The following is a 13,741-nucleotide window of genomic DNA, read 5'->3' as shown; positions in this document are numbered from 1 at the left end:
ACTGCAGAACATCTGTTACATTCTGTGCACACTGCCCAGAGTATTAAGAAACAGTGCCAAAAAGATATCCTTAAGATATTGTGAATATTAACGAGCCTTTCTGCAGTTCAGCCTTAGATGCTGTGGATCCTGACATCTGAGAATCACTAACAACTGCAGTCCAGCTTTTGCTCTGCTGTGATGAGCAAATCTTGTTTGAAATCATTTGGGTCTAATCCGACAAGTGAGATCACAATAATTTTTCCACCCAGTTTTTTTCTTCTTCTTTGGCAAGCTAAAGTCCCTGAAACTAATCTGGTCTAGGTCCATTTTCTTATTTCTTTGACACCTACATGCGTCACAAGTTACAGCATCAGGAAAGACTCCAGGTGCGGTCTCAGGGCTTTGCCCTGAGGAAGCCAGCGCCGGCTGTATCCCCATGGCTGCACTGCCATCTCACGGCCCGCCTCAGAAAGACTCCTCCACCTCTGCTTTGCAGCTAAATACAACAGATTTTTATCTACAGGAATTAACAGAAGGATTTCATGATCACTTTCGTGCTTTATGTTCAGAGGCAGGAGATAAACGCAGAAATAAAATTCTCTGTGAATTCCCAGACTCCTGTTTAAATCCACCAGCACAGTCTCCAGAAACTAAGCGGAGTCCCACCTGCATCAGCGGTATTCATGCGATCAGATCCTGATTAAATATTAGTGCTCATTTGCAAACTATTGAATACACAGCCAATTCCAAAGCTTTTTCATACAGTCTGATTTTGAAGGAAGGTGACACTTTTTTAAAGCAGTGATATATATAACCTCAAACTCAGCGCATCAAATGTGAAATCTGTAGCATCACAGAATTCACTGTGGATACGCTGTAATATACATAAAACCTCAAAAGTTAAAAAATTCAAAGTGTAAAGTATATCACCAACCCCAGTTGATTCTGAAAGTTGCTTTACAGCTGAAGCTTCTAAAAAGATATAATACTTTTCAAAAATCTTTCAGAAAGTCCTACTTGTACCTGAAAATTACTGCTTTTCAGTATTTGAACATAAATTTCCAAATAACAACTTCCATAAATTAGATTACAAAATGCCTTATAACTAGGAACAACTTCTGGTCAGAGATGCCTACTACTAACACTCAGCAACTAGAAGCCTTTCAGCAACAGTTTCCACAACAGGAAATATAAGATATCCAACTAAAATACAAGGTGGAGACTTGGGAACCAGACTGTAATTACTCTGTCTTGAGTTTTCTTGGAACAGCTGTACTAACACCTGAACTCTTAATAAAAAGTACTACAGGATGTTTAACAGAAGCAAGCAGCCAGAACCTGTTTTAAAACAGGATTCAGAGGCAGTACTTCCAGGAATCCAAACTCAGTACACTTGGGAACTGATCTGTAACCACTAGAAGGGAAAAGTTATTTACTGTCTTAACAGTGCTCTTCAAAGACAAGAGGGAAACCTGATACAGAAAGGCTGCACAGCCAACTGTTTAACTAGAAAGCTCACATCATGGCATCTGGATAGCCAAGTCATGGGGAGATCAGCCTGGGTTTGCCATCTGAAGATGTTCCTAAAGCCCTGAGTAGATCCCCAAGCTGCGATAGCAGTACTAGTTAAGGATAGGTAGGCATATCTCATAAAAATGCCAGGCATATACTAAGTATTCCTTAGCAGTAAATCCAAGTTCTCAGTGACCTCTGTTATCAGGAAGGGATTGGTGATTCTATGTAACTTTATACAAAACACAGTAAAAACCTGCACCTCCCTTGGATAGCAGAATAGCTGCAGAACAGCGAGGGATATCCAGGCAATAGCTAGGATTATCCATTTGGAGTGATCCAGGTCCCTCACTAGCTTTCACTGAATACCAACTAAAACTCCCCCACATCACCTATAAAGACATCCACACATCTTAAAACTCAAGCTGAATCCCATTCCATATGACCTTGTATTTCAAGGTATAAGCTCACTTGGAACTAAGAGAACCACAAAGAGTTTCCCATCAGGAAAGTTTTTTTCCTTTATTCTGCACGGTTTCTTGCAGATTTAATTAACCCAAAGGTACCACATGCTATCAGAAAAGTAAGTCTGTGAGATAACCCACTAGACACACCTAGTGTAACAGTGTGAATATTGCAATAGTTATTTAATAATCTCTGCATATGACAGCCTTATCCAATGCTACAGAAATAATACATACTGCTTTGTCATTATATTCAACATGGAATTGGAAAATTAAAGTAGAGCAGGTGTGAATGATGGAGGGAAAGGAGTTTGAAGGTAGATATAAGTTTCTATGTGTGGGAGTTGGCATTGCTATTTTATTCCCACAGGAATCCTTATAAGTGTTGTAAGGCTAGCCAGGTTTTTCTGGACCCCAAAGCCTACAACTTTTTTTTTTTTTTTAATATAATATTCTGTTCTTTTTCTCCTCTATTTTAATTTTCAATTCCAAGAGTTTAATATCAGAAGGAACCATTTAGCCTGATCTCCTTTTACGCCAGGTTAGGTTACCCTAGTATTCAGCTACTCCAGCAATCTGCATTATTACAATGCATCTTCCAAAAAGACAATTATTCCTGGTGCTAAAACATCAAGTAACAGAGAAGCCCTCACTCCCATTTTTTTTGTTTGTTCCAGTGATTAAAGAGCCTCATCAATGAAAGATGTATACATGCCGAAGAATTTGTCTGGCTTCAATTTCTATTGGTTGGTTCATACTATGCTTTTCTCCACTAGATTAAAAAGCCTTTTAAAACCCATAACAGCACTCACAGACTGTAATCAATAAATCCATTCGTTCATTTGATCTCTTGATATATAGTCATCAGATGGGACTTCTGCAGTCTCCCACTGACGTGGCTAACTCTGTCATCAATTTATATTAGAAACACCCTGGGTGAGCGTCAATTGCCCAAAAATCAATCCACCCTTTTTTGACAGACTTTACATACATTGCTGTTTTTCATTGGATTTTGTATAGTGAAAAGCTTTTAAAAAATCTGTTACATCAGTAAATCTACCTCAATAACAAATCCATAGTAACCTTGAAGATTTTAACTCTTTATCAGTGGAATCCCAAATCACCTTTGTAGTCATTTTTCTCATGCCAGATGACAGCTCTATAGTTTCCCATGTTAACTCACTTACTCTTTCTGTTAAAGACATTCACCTTCTGATGGTCTTTTCAAATTTCCCCACACTGAGATTCACTTAACCACTCAAAATAATCACCCCTATTAAATGTTTCCATCTCTGCCACATAATTACTGTTTCCTCATGTTACTGGGCTCTGCCACCATTAGAATTTATTTTGTTTCTAGCAGAAATACTTTCATACTTCTATCAACCACCAAGTTTTCCTTGGGATCTTTATATTTCCTACAAATAAACAAGAGTCCAGACTTTCATTTCTATTGACAGCTATCTCCTAGTTCCTTTTTTTTCCATTTATTGTTTCTTGAATATTAACCATTTCTTCTGTAAACGAAAAAAATAATCACGCTCCTGTTCTGCTGAAGTTTATCTTTTCCCAAGCGAGCACTTCGCAAAATGTACCAAAAGCATTATGCTGTACTTTCCACCATGAATCATCTCCTGTAACAATGGTGAACAGAAAAAGATATCTAGAGTGATGAGCATCATCCCTGCCCCTGGATATTCTTCATACTGCTGGAGCACTTAGAACTTAAGAACCCCAAACACTCTATGTTAAAGCCCTACGTTTTCAAAATCTAATCCTAGGCAAAATTAGATTAAAATATGATAAAAGACAACCTGGGAAAGGTTGTACCCTGGTAGGTCTAACATGAAGGCCGATGTCCAGTCTTTGGCAGCAGCCAAGGTTCAGCACCTAGAGAACAGCATCAGCCAGGGTAGCCAGCAGTGACACTGTCAGCTCAAGCCTCAGGGCTTTCTAGTTAACAGTACTTAATAGAGTGTACTTCTGTGAATTTGTCCAGTCATCTTTTGATCCCACCTGAGTTTTCAGTCTTCACAACATCCACCAGTGCTGTGCCTCACAGTTCAATTACGCTGTTTTAATTATTTTGAAATTGCTCTTCATCTCCATCACCTCATGCCCTCTAGCTATGCATCAGGAGAAATAGTGAACAAAATATTCCCTATTTACTTTCTCCTCATTACTCATGGTTTGAGAGATACTCCCACCCTGTCATATGTTTTTCCCAGAGTCATTAACCTTCTACAGTAGTACTAAATGGCTAAAATTTAGAATACCATCAACTACAGTCCACTAAGATTTCACTTGTCTGTTTTCTCACAGCTGTTTCATTAGCCCAGAAGAATCTACAAAGCATTTTTCTTTCAATTTTACAATTTTCTTTTTCCTTGTCTTTTGGTTTTGTTTCAGGAGGGTGTGGCACTCATATTCAGAACGTAAAAAAAGCTGCTTCAATTCCTTCAGCGGCATCCTCCTGACTTCAGGATTACTCAAACCTTTGCAGAAAGTTTTTTTTGCCTGGCAAGCGAGCTATTGAAGGAGCCCAGCACTGTCACCAGCCTTTGTTCCCACATCTGAGCCACACTTCCCCACCTCCTGAAAAGCACCTGTGTAGCTGAGTGGGGCTGTGCTGTCAACCAGATCAATAAACCAGTCTTTCTGCGTTAGGCAAAGAAAAACACAGAGATGCTTTTCCGTCTGGGTCACTTCCCTGGCATGCTTTAGATCTCAGCCTTACTACAGCTGCCTCAGCATGACTGAGAAGCTATTGAATAGCAGCTCAGAGATGGGAAGGAGTGGCTGAGCACAGGGACAAGGGCAGGAACAACTTAAAACATCTTTCCTGTCAAGGACAATAGTAACGGCTCCACACCCACATGAGAATGTTTCCAAAAAATCCAGTCCTGACACTCACTGGAGCACCACCCTCACCTACCTCAGCCTATAGAAAACTATTGAGCATATAATAGTACTGGTAAATATTACTCCCAAGTAATACATGATCACATGAGTTTTTCTGGTTTCCACCCCATCATCTCTCTCATTAGAGAACATTAAGCAGCCCTGTTTGTACTTGCTAAATGTCTCTAACAGCCACTGCAAGCCAAGTCAGAAATGCAGTTCCCAAATTAAGGGCATTTAATGCAGGCTGAATAAACCTGACACAAAGTTTTGAACAGGTGAACCTCCAGTTCTTTTTGCAACATATTCCACAGTGTATGAGGAGTGTACAGCTGAAAGGACTGGACTGATAGAACTACTATCAACAGCAACGTGCAAACTAGATCATACTGGTTTTGTTATGCAACAGTTTTGCTTTACTATTTACCTTTTCTATCTTGCATAGTTAGTTCTTCCTCAGCAACTACTCAAGTCACCATGAACTGCTGAAACGCCCCTGAAACTAGGCAGAGATTTCTAAATAGTCTTTGATTCCACAACCCTTGAGACTAGCTGTACAGCAGGGCACAACAAATTTCTGTATATTCACTTATAAAATGAATGTAAGGGCATTTCACTTAAAAAAAAAAAGACTAGTAGTCTATAAGATCTTTATATTAATGTTAAAACCCTTCACTTTTTAAATAACTTTTGTACAGAATCAAAACACAGCACAGACCTTAGGATAAAATATGTATGCTTTTTTTATATCTTTCCTTATAGAACTACACACTAGTTAAAGTTTTGTGAGGTTTGCATAATATCCTGAGTTTGCCATGAGAGAAGGATTTCTTCATCTCATGGTCTATGTTTACTTCTGGTTTTGCTTCACAAAAACAAACACAAACACAATGTTATTCACATTATCAGGAGAACTGAAATCTCTCTGGGATTGGCAATGTTAATACTCACATTCACTTCCACCTCTATGGACCAGTCTCCTAGCGGAGGGTTCATTGATAACTGAAATTTCCTGGAAACTATGCCCAAATCACCCTGCTCCATCAACCACTGCTGAATCAATTTCTTCCGAGGGTCCTAGGAGAAAAGTCAGGCTGCATATTAAATGTGAGCAGTCTTGCTAACAAGATTTAGGTAGCAATACATATGATCTCTATTTGTCACATAAAGTGGGAACATATGACAGATTTCTATGTATAACTTAGGTTCCTGCAGATACTTACTCGGATATATATATTCAGAGATGCTTTGTAAGGTTTGAGATCAGGGTAGACAGTGACAATCCGAAACATCACATCTTGTCCTGGTTTATACATAGATTTATCAGTCTGGATGAACACAGAGATGCTCTTTGACATGTACATCAAGCTGGTACGGTTAGAGAAGATGCGCCGGCCATCAGCATGGCCTTCCACCAGTAATTCATAACTCCCAGAAGCACTGTTCAAAGGCAACTAAAAAGACAATAGCGTTAACTATATTTAACTCTCTGTTAACTATCCAAATATTCTTGAAGATATTATTGTTCCAAAAACACTTGACATAAAGAACTGACATACTCCTGAACTTATCATTGTATGTAAATTCTGAAAAAAAGAGAGGACTTCATGGCTTTAAAATGTCATTTCAACAATTACCTGAAAATGTGTTAGCAGAAGCATCTTTTAACATATTTGCATCCGATTTTCAGTACTAATCAAGTTTCCAACAATCCATGTATCTATGCACGCCACAGACTCACACACAGATTGCGCTCTATCTTTTCTTTTCATAGGTATTTAGAAATTTCTTGGGTTTGATATTGCGGGCTAATATTTCTCTGACTTTATCACTTTTTGGTAATGAATTTTCCAGAAATGAAAGAGCTAAAGAAGCTATATGAGGGCAAGATAAGGACAGCAAGAAAACCTTGCACTTCTTTTTACAAGCTTGTGCTTCATGTCCTATGGGATAGAAAAATACTGAGAATGAAGATCTCGTGAGATGGGGTACTGTTTTTCAATAGAAAGCTCACTGCTTTTGTCTCATTTCAGTTTAGTGATTCATAATTACAGCACATATTGCGACTGATCTAGAAAGTAAAATAAGTATTCTTCCCAAAATATTAAGGAATAAAGGAAGAGACATTCTATACAGTTAACTTATTTAGGATAGACATTGAAGGCTCCTTCAGTGCCGGCAGTAAACACACATACCACTGGCAAGGAAATTTAGACCACGTAAGCTCAGAATACCCATGCACAGGTCTCCCTGTCTGTCTCCCTAGTGGGCAGAGGAAACAGAGCTCCTAACTCAGACGCATCAGTTCATTTCCTAAATTTAGGTGGGCGGAATCCCAGCCACGGAGGTTAAAACTCTTGAAGCAGAGCTGCTGCAGCACACGGCAATTTCACTCAAGCACAGCCTACACGGACAACGAAGGACCCCCAGGGACATCCCTGCCCAGATGCCTGCTTCTGTACTGCCGCGTGCTTAAGAGTGTCTCTTTGAAGAAGAAGGGTTTTAACACAATACACAGCTCGTTCCAACAAGTAGCCCTGCTAAAAAGCTTAAGAGTCACATGCTTCTGTTTGCAGTTACAACAGTAAATCTGGAGTAAAACCTCTGAAGTCAAGACAACTAAAACAGACAGGCTTGCATTTTTCAGCATAACATATGGAAACAAAGCACTCCTCTTACACTGGTAATGAAAATTACAGCTGTTAACTCACCAGGCACAGCACTTCAAAAGTATCCTACCAAGCTCCATAATGAAAGGCTGTCATGCTGTCAAAACTAATTTTAAGAGCCCACAGTGAGGTAACAGAAATTCCCAAACAGGAAAAAATGTCACAGGATGACAAACGAAGGAGATGCAAATGTATCAAGTATTGTTTCCTTCTCTGTGTGTTTACCTATAAAGAGGAATCAACTCCAGTGTCATCCCTCTCTGTTGACTCTGTTTTAGAAAACAAGCCAGGAAGGGGAAAAATAAACAGGCTCTTTTTTTCCACCCATAAGCAGGCGTATGATGACACAGGAAGAAGAGATTCCCCCTTTAAAATCTGGACTTATATAACTACATTTTAGGTGCAAAGGTCCACACTGAAATAGATCCTGCATTTTCTTCAACTGCAGGTTTTCGTATACACATTGCCAAGAACATATGATTCACATATTTCAACACTCTCCAAATTCCATGCCAAGTATTCTGGAATATATTAAATAGGAGGAAAACAGCCTTAGTTCCTGTATCTGTCAAATATTACCTAAAAATTGATTAATTTATGAATATTATCATTTATTAAAGAAGGTGTAGTCCTTAAAATGCAGACAGGATACCCTACAAGAAGTCCAGGAAACATTATAAATATTCAAAATCAAAATGGGGGGAAAACAGGTTGTTTTGTCTCATCATAGTGGTGAATTGTGCTCTTACAGCATTATTTTAACATACTTGCAAGGACTGTCTTTGATTTCTTTGTAAGTCTGTAAATGCCATTTAGAGACCTCATATATTTTTATGTATGTTTTTCCTATCATGAAAAATGATAGACAGGATGGTTTGCTCCCTTGATTTTTATACTTTTTGTATTTCAAAAGATCTTTCCTTCCTGCAACATGGTGGCAAAACTGCCTGTTGTACCTTTCTTGATGTAAAAGCCAGAGGCAATGAAGTTGCTATTGCCACAGAAGTGAATTAGGACAGCTGAGGTGCAAAGTAGCCCACCTTCGGGTTCACACATCTATACAAACAGAAACTGCATATTTCATACAATAATGGTTAACTGCTTACCTCAGCCCCACCAACTCCTTCTCTAAAGGGTTGTTTTTCAACCCAAATATGAGCAAGACAGCTTTTAACAGTAGGCAGTAGGAACCTAATGTGAAAATATTTTAGTCAATACATCCCCCAAGTGAACGGTATTACAATCTCCATTCTGGGACTCCTAATGTAAGAGAGAAAAAAGCCATCGCACATACTTCTAACCACACCAGCCACCATCACGAGCACTTCAGACAAGGAAGCTACTGTTTCCTCTGGAAATGATGACAGCTGAAATCAGACACTCATTACCCACCTTCTGCTACCAGCCAAATAGACTTGGGGCAAAACATAAATCTACTGGGGCTATACGAATGAAAAAGCATCTGATTATTAAAAAGTGAGTCAGTTTTCATCACTTCAGATAGCGGAAAGAGAGGGAGGAAATCACCTCACTTAGTTTTAGGTGCTTTAACACTTTAAGACCTGGCCAGATTATATTAAGGAACTTGTTAATTTAATCTTTTTTTAAAAAAAAAAAACAAAACCTGAATTTTGTTTGTTGATTTACAGTTTGTATAGATGCATTTCAACCTAGTAGTCTTCATAATGTTGAGCTGCTTATTATCACTGATTACCCATCAATCAAACATTTCCAGATTATTTCATCGGATATACAGTTTGAGATCAGAATTAAAACCCACTGGATTTAGGGATACTCAAGATTTCCAAATGTTTAAAAAAATAAAGATTTTGGTAAAACTTTTTTTCTGACACAAATACATCATTTTCACAAATACATGGATCGGGTTTTCAAGATTATCATCCAGGATTATAAATTCAGGACTCATAGTGAACACACAATTCAGTATTACACATTTTATTGACCAATTAGCTTATTACGTACTTTCACTGAACATGCATTTCTGAATCCTTAAGAAGACTATATATAAATACATTTTTTTATTTTCGTATTTCTAAAGTATTGCTTTGCACAATTCTTTCAGCTCTTATCAGCCTTCATGGTGTGTCTGAGAGACGTAGGTATCTGCCAGTCAAAAAAAAATCCACAAAGTAAAGTTCTGTGTGCAAGTTTTATCAGCTTGTGCTGATGCTGGAAATTAGCTCCCACATACTGTAATTACTTCTAACAAGTTGCAGAGCACTTCATCTGAAAACTCCTTGGCTTCCTGATCAATAAATATGCTCATCTGAGAATGTGAAAAGAGCTACAATCACATACAAAGTACATCATCTTATCGACACCAACTGAGGAAAAGTTAGAGAGTCAACAATTTATAAGGAAGGAGGAAAGGGAAGAAATACTTACTGCTGGAAGAACAAGAGTCCCAAAGGAATCTGAATGAAAAAGAAGAAATACCACACTGTCAGAAACCTTATAAAAACTTACCAAAACATCAGCATTATCAGGTTAATTAAAAGAGCAGTGCTGCTCCCCCGTTCCCACACTGCCCATAATCGCCATTGGACAACCGAATTACCTTGACGCACCTACTCTGCAGCTCAGGGCACATGGACTGTCCAGCCAACACACATGCAATGGCTGTGACCAGCTGGCGGCATGCACATGCTTACCGGCCAGCTGATAGCTGCCAAACACCGTCCGAACGTGAAACTAAAAAAATACACAGCCTACAGCAACTGCTGTATTAGTCAGTATTGACACAGTGTTTATACTTCATTCAGCCTCTCATTCCCTGCATTTACTCCTCCCAAGTCTGCCAAGGCCCCTGCCATCCACCACCGGGTTATGGGATATGCAGCCCACCTCCACAGATACATGAAGGACTACAAAGGAAGGCCGGCAGCTGGGGGAATCCCAGTAACACCCAGGCCCATCCCAGGGGAGCATTCAGCCCACCACACATCCACCGCCACAAGCCCAGAGGCACGCCAGCGGGGGGAACCCCAATGCCCCAGTCACAGACATGATCTCCCTACCATCAGGCTACCAGATTCAGCAAATCCCTAACAATCACCACTGTCCAAATTCCACTAAAAGAACCAGCCAGAGCAGAACAGCCCAGAAAAACTGAAATGCAGTGCTCTGCTTAAATAATGATCTGAGGGTGCCAGCAGTGTCCCAGCTGGGAGCTACCTAAACAAGGAGAGTACGGTACTGCTGTCCTTGAGAACTCCCCTCTCTGGTACTACTGCCCTAAGACCAAAGATCCCTGTGCTTCTGCAAAGAAGTTGCAGAATCAACTCCTTCACGTGTAAGAGAAACCCAGGATATTTTGTATTAATCTCTGGGGTTTAGTAGGCAACTACTTTTTGTAGTCATTTTTATCAAGATTGACAATTTTTCTTGAAGGAATAAACCAGAAAAAGACTACGTTGTTAGAGAAAGGGAATACAGCAAAAAACCTACCTTTAATCCTGGCTATTCCCTCTAGCATAACCTCCCACCTGGTGGCTTCACTGCTATGAAGCAAAGCCCGCAGCGCGGCAGTATGCCTGTGCTGAGCCATTACTTCTACAACAACCTAGAGCTGCTTCTTCACTGGGCACTGGCTCCCAGCTTCCCCTTCACCAGATAAATCCGCTCCACCCCTTCCTCCCTGATGTGGTTGATGGAAGATGTAGCTGCATACTGGAGCTCATACTTTAGCAGTCCTGCACATTAATTCTCTGTTTGGTGGGGGCTGACATCCATGTTCTCCACTTGGAACATTTTCGTTTATATTCCCATAGACTGAAACACCTTCACAACCTATTCAAACCACTGTTCCACCTGAGTTATTATTTTCCATTGATTCTGCAGCTCACATAAAGACTCTATTTTTTAAAACCATGCACAAAATTTACCACCCTTAAGCAAAGAAGCACCCAGAATTAACCATACTCACGCATTACATCACCATGGGAATAAGTAACCAACATATTAATGTATGTGGGTCAATACAACTTATTATAACTATTTTAGTTAATGTGCCTTCAAATATTTTTAGAATCCAAATAAATGTGCTGTTACGCCTCTGGATATCATTACATCATGGAGCCATCAGTGCCACAGCTTTTATTTTAATTACATAAGTGAATAGAACAGGACTAGAATATTTCAGTTGGAAAGAACCTACAAAGATCAGCTAAATCCAACTGCCTGACCACTTCAGGGCTGCCCAAAAGTTAAAGCATGTTATTAAGGACATTGTCCAAATGCCTCCTAAACACTGACAGCCTTGGGGCATCAACCACCTCTCTAGGAACCATGTTCCACTGTTTGACCACGGTCTCAGTAAAAAATGCTTTCTAACGTCCAGTCTGAACCTCCCCTGGCACCGCTTTGTGGATTTTTGGGAATCCACATGTCCTATCACTGGATATCAGGGAGAAGAGATCAGCACCTCCCTCTCCACTTCGCCTCCTCAAGAAGCTGTTGAGAGCGATGAGGTCACCTTTCAGCCTCCTTTTCTCCAAACTAGACAAACCCAAAGTCCTCAGCCGCTCCTCATGGGACATTCCTTCCAGCCCTGCCATCAGCTTTGTTGCCCCCCTCTGGATGCATTTGAGGACCTTCACATCCTTCTTAAAATTGTAGGGCCCAGAACCATACACAGTACTCAAGTTGAGGACGTACCAATGCTAAATACATCGGGATAATCACCTCTATTGACCAGCTGGTTATGCTGTGTTTGATGTACCCCAGGATGTGGTTTGCCCTCTTGGCTGTCAGGGCACTCTGCTGACTCATATTGACTAATATTTTCTTTTGCCAATTCCATTCAGTTACTTTTTCATATCTCCTAAAAAGCTATGGGTTTATACCTGTCTTTTACTCATCTGTTTCATGGAGTAAGAAAAAAAAAAGTAAAAAGAGGAAAGAATTAATTTATTTTATGTCCTTCTTGATCCTGAACATAAAAGCATTCCATGATGAAACAATCACTTGACCTTTGATCTACAATAAATGTTAATTTTAAAAGGCAAGGAATTCTTTCCTTTGACAGTGACAAACAGAAGGAAGTCTTGATGGACTGAACACAGGTTGTCCTGGCTGCTGCACTAAAGGAAAGATCCCATCCAGCAGTACCATCTATTCAAATTATAACCTGGGTTAAGCCAAATGACTCGCATCCCACAGATGAAGTTTGTGGGTAGCACACCCCAACACTTCATTCAGGTATGCAAAAGCTTAGTGGGAATGGGTGGCATCAGGCCCTAAGCAACACAGTTCTTCCCATAACATGTTTATACCACTGTTAAAGCCACAATTATTTTCCTATCATCCCGCTCTTCACCCAAGAAGCAGCCCATGCAGTCGTTGACTCTGAGCAACCCTGCCAGCCTTTGAGGTTTTCCAGACAGGAGACTCAGGCAAAATACACACTTATTTTCTCAATAACCAGCAGCGAGGCATCCTGCCCTACTGCAGGGCGGCAGGGAGCCCCACACTCCACCAAGCTTGCTTGGCACACAGGGCTACATCTTGACCCGTGCCAATAGCCAACACACTAGCACACACGCACCACAAGGGCAGAGCATGGAAGGGGGCTGCTGCACATCGCCCTGCACAGCATCTAACAATTTCCAAAGCAACCTTACACATAACAGGGCAGGTACTTTGCAGCTTTCTCATCAGAGCAGGGCCCACTTGCCTCCACCTATTTTGAGAACCACTAGCACACAAAAGACAGAAACCTTTAAGGTAGAAATACCAGGTTTCTTCTGTGTTCCCAGGCCTGGGAAACCTAACATCGGGTCTGAGCCAATATACAGCTGTGATGCAGAGGGGGAAGCAGTTGGGGAGGAGGGAGATTTAAATCACAGTCACATCTTCTTTGTGCAACTCGAAAAGCATTTGCCTTCTGAAGCAGTGTCATGAGTTACAGCCTCGCTGGCTGCCTTGATAAAGCCCAGAGAGCCACCTCATTCCCAACCAGTGAAAATCATAAAAGAGGCTCTGGGGCATGAGGTAATCTTCCAATTCATGTCACTACGTAATTATTTTGTTAGGAACTGAGCAGCCCAGGCAGATCCGAAACTCTTTGGCGTTGCTGTGAATTTCCGCGTCATGCAAGATTTTCCCATGTTCTCAGAGACTACCAAGTTGCAATGAATTCCCTGGAGCTCTGCTCAGCTACGCCCAGGGATGGCTTCAGATGTGCTCAAGTGA

At 40.5% G+C, this 13,741-nt stretch overlaps 1 protein-coding gene across 1 annotated transcript in view; it reads right to left on the bottom strand.

Moving 5' to 3' along the window:
- The window catches only part of CD109 (CD109 molecule), an 83,374-nt gene that overhangs the window by 56,055 nt on the left and 13,578 nt on the right, over window positions 1-13,741 (bottom strand). The window contains exons 3-5 of the mRNA XM_037392558.1: window positions 9,935-9,963; window positions 6,083-6,313; window positions 5,811-5,936 (exon numbers count right to left, since the gene is read on the bottom strand). Of these exons, the coding sequence (XP_037248455.1) occupies window positions 5,811-5,936; window positions 6,083-6,313; window positions 9,935-9,963 (386 nt within the window). The remainder of the gene's footprint in view (window positions 1-5,810; window positions 5,937-6,082; window positions 6,314-9,934; window positions 9,964-13,741) is intronic.

Source organism: Falco rusticolus, chromosome 6 (assembly GCF_015220075.1).
Source record: "Falco rusticolus isolate bFalRus1 chromosome 6, bFalRus1.pri, whole genome shotgun sequence".
Lineage (NCBI taxonomy): Eukaryota > Metazoa > Chordata > Aves > Falconiformes > Falconidae > Falco > Falco rusticolus.
This window is presented reverse-complemented; position numbering and strand designations above follow the sequence as displayed.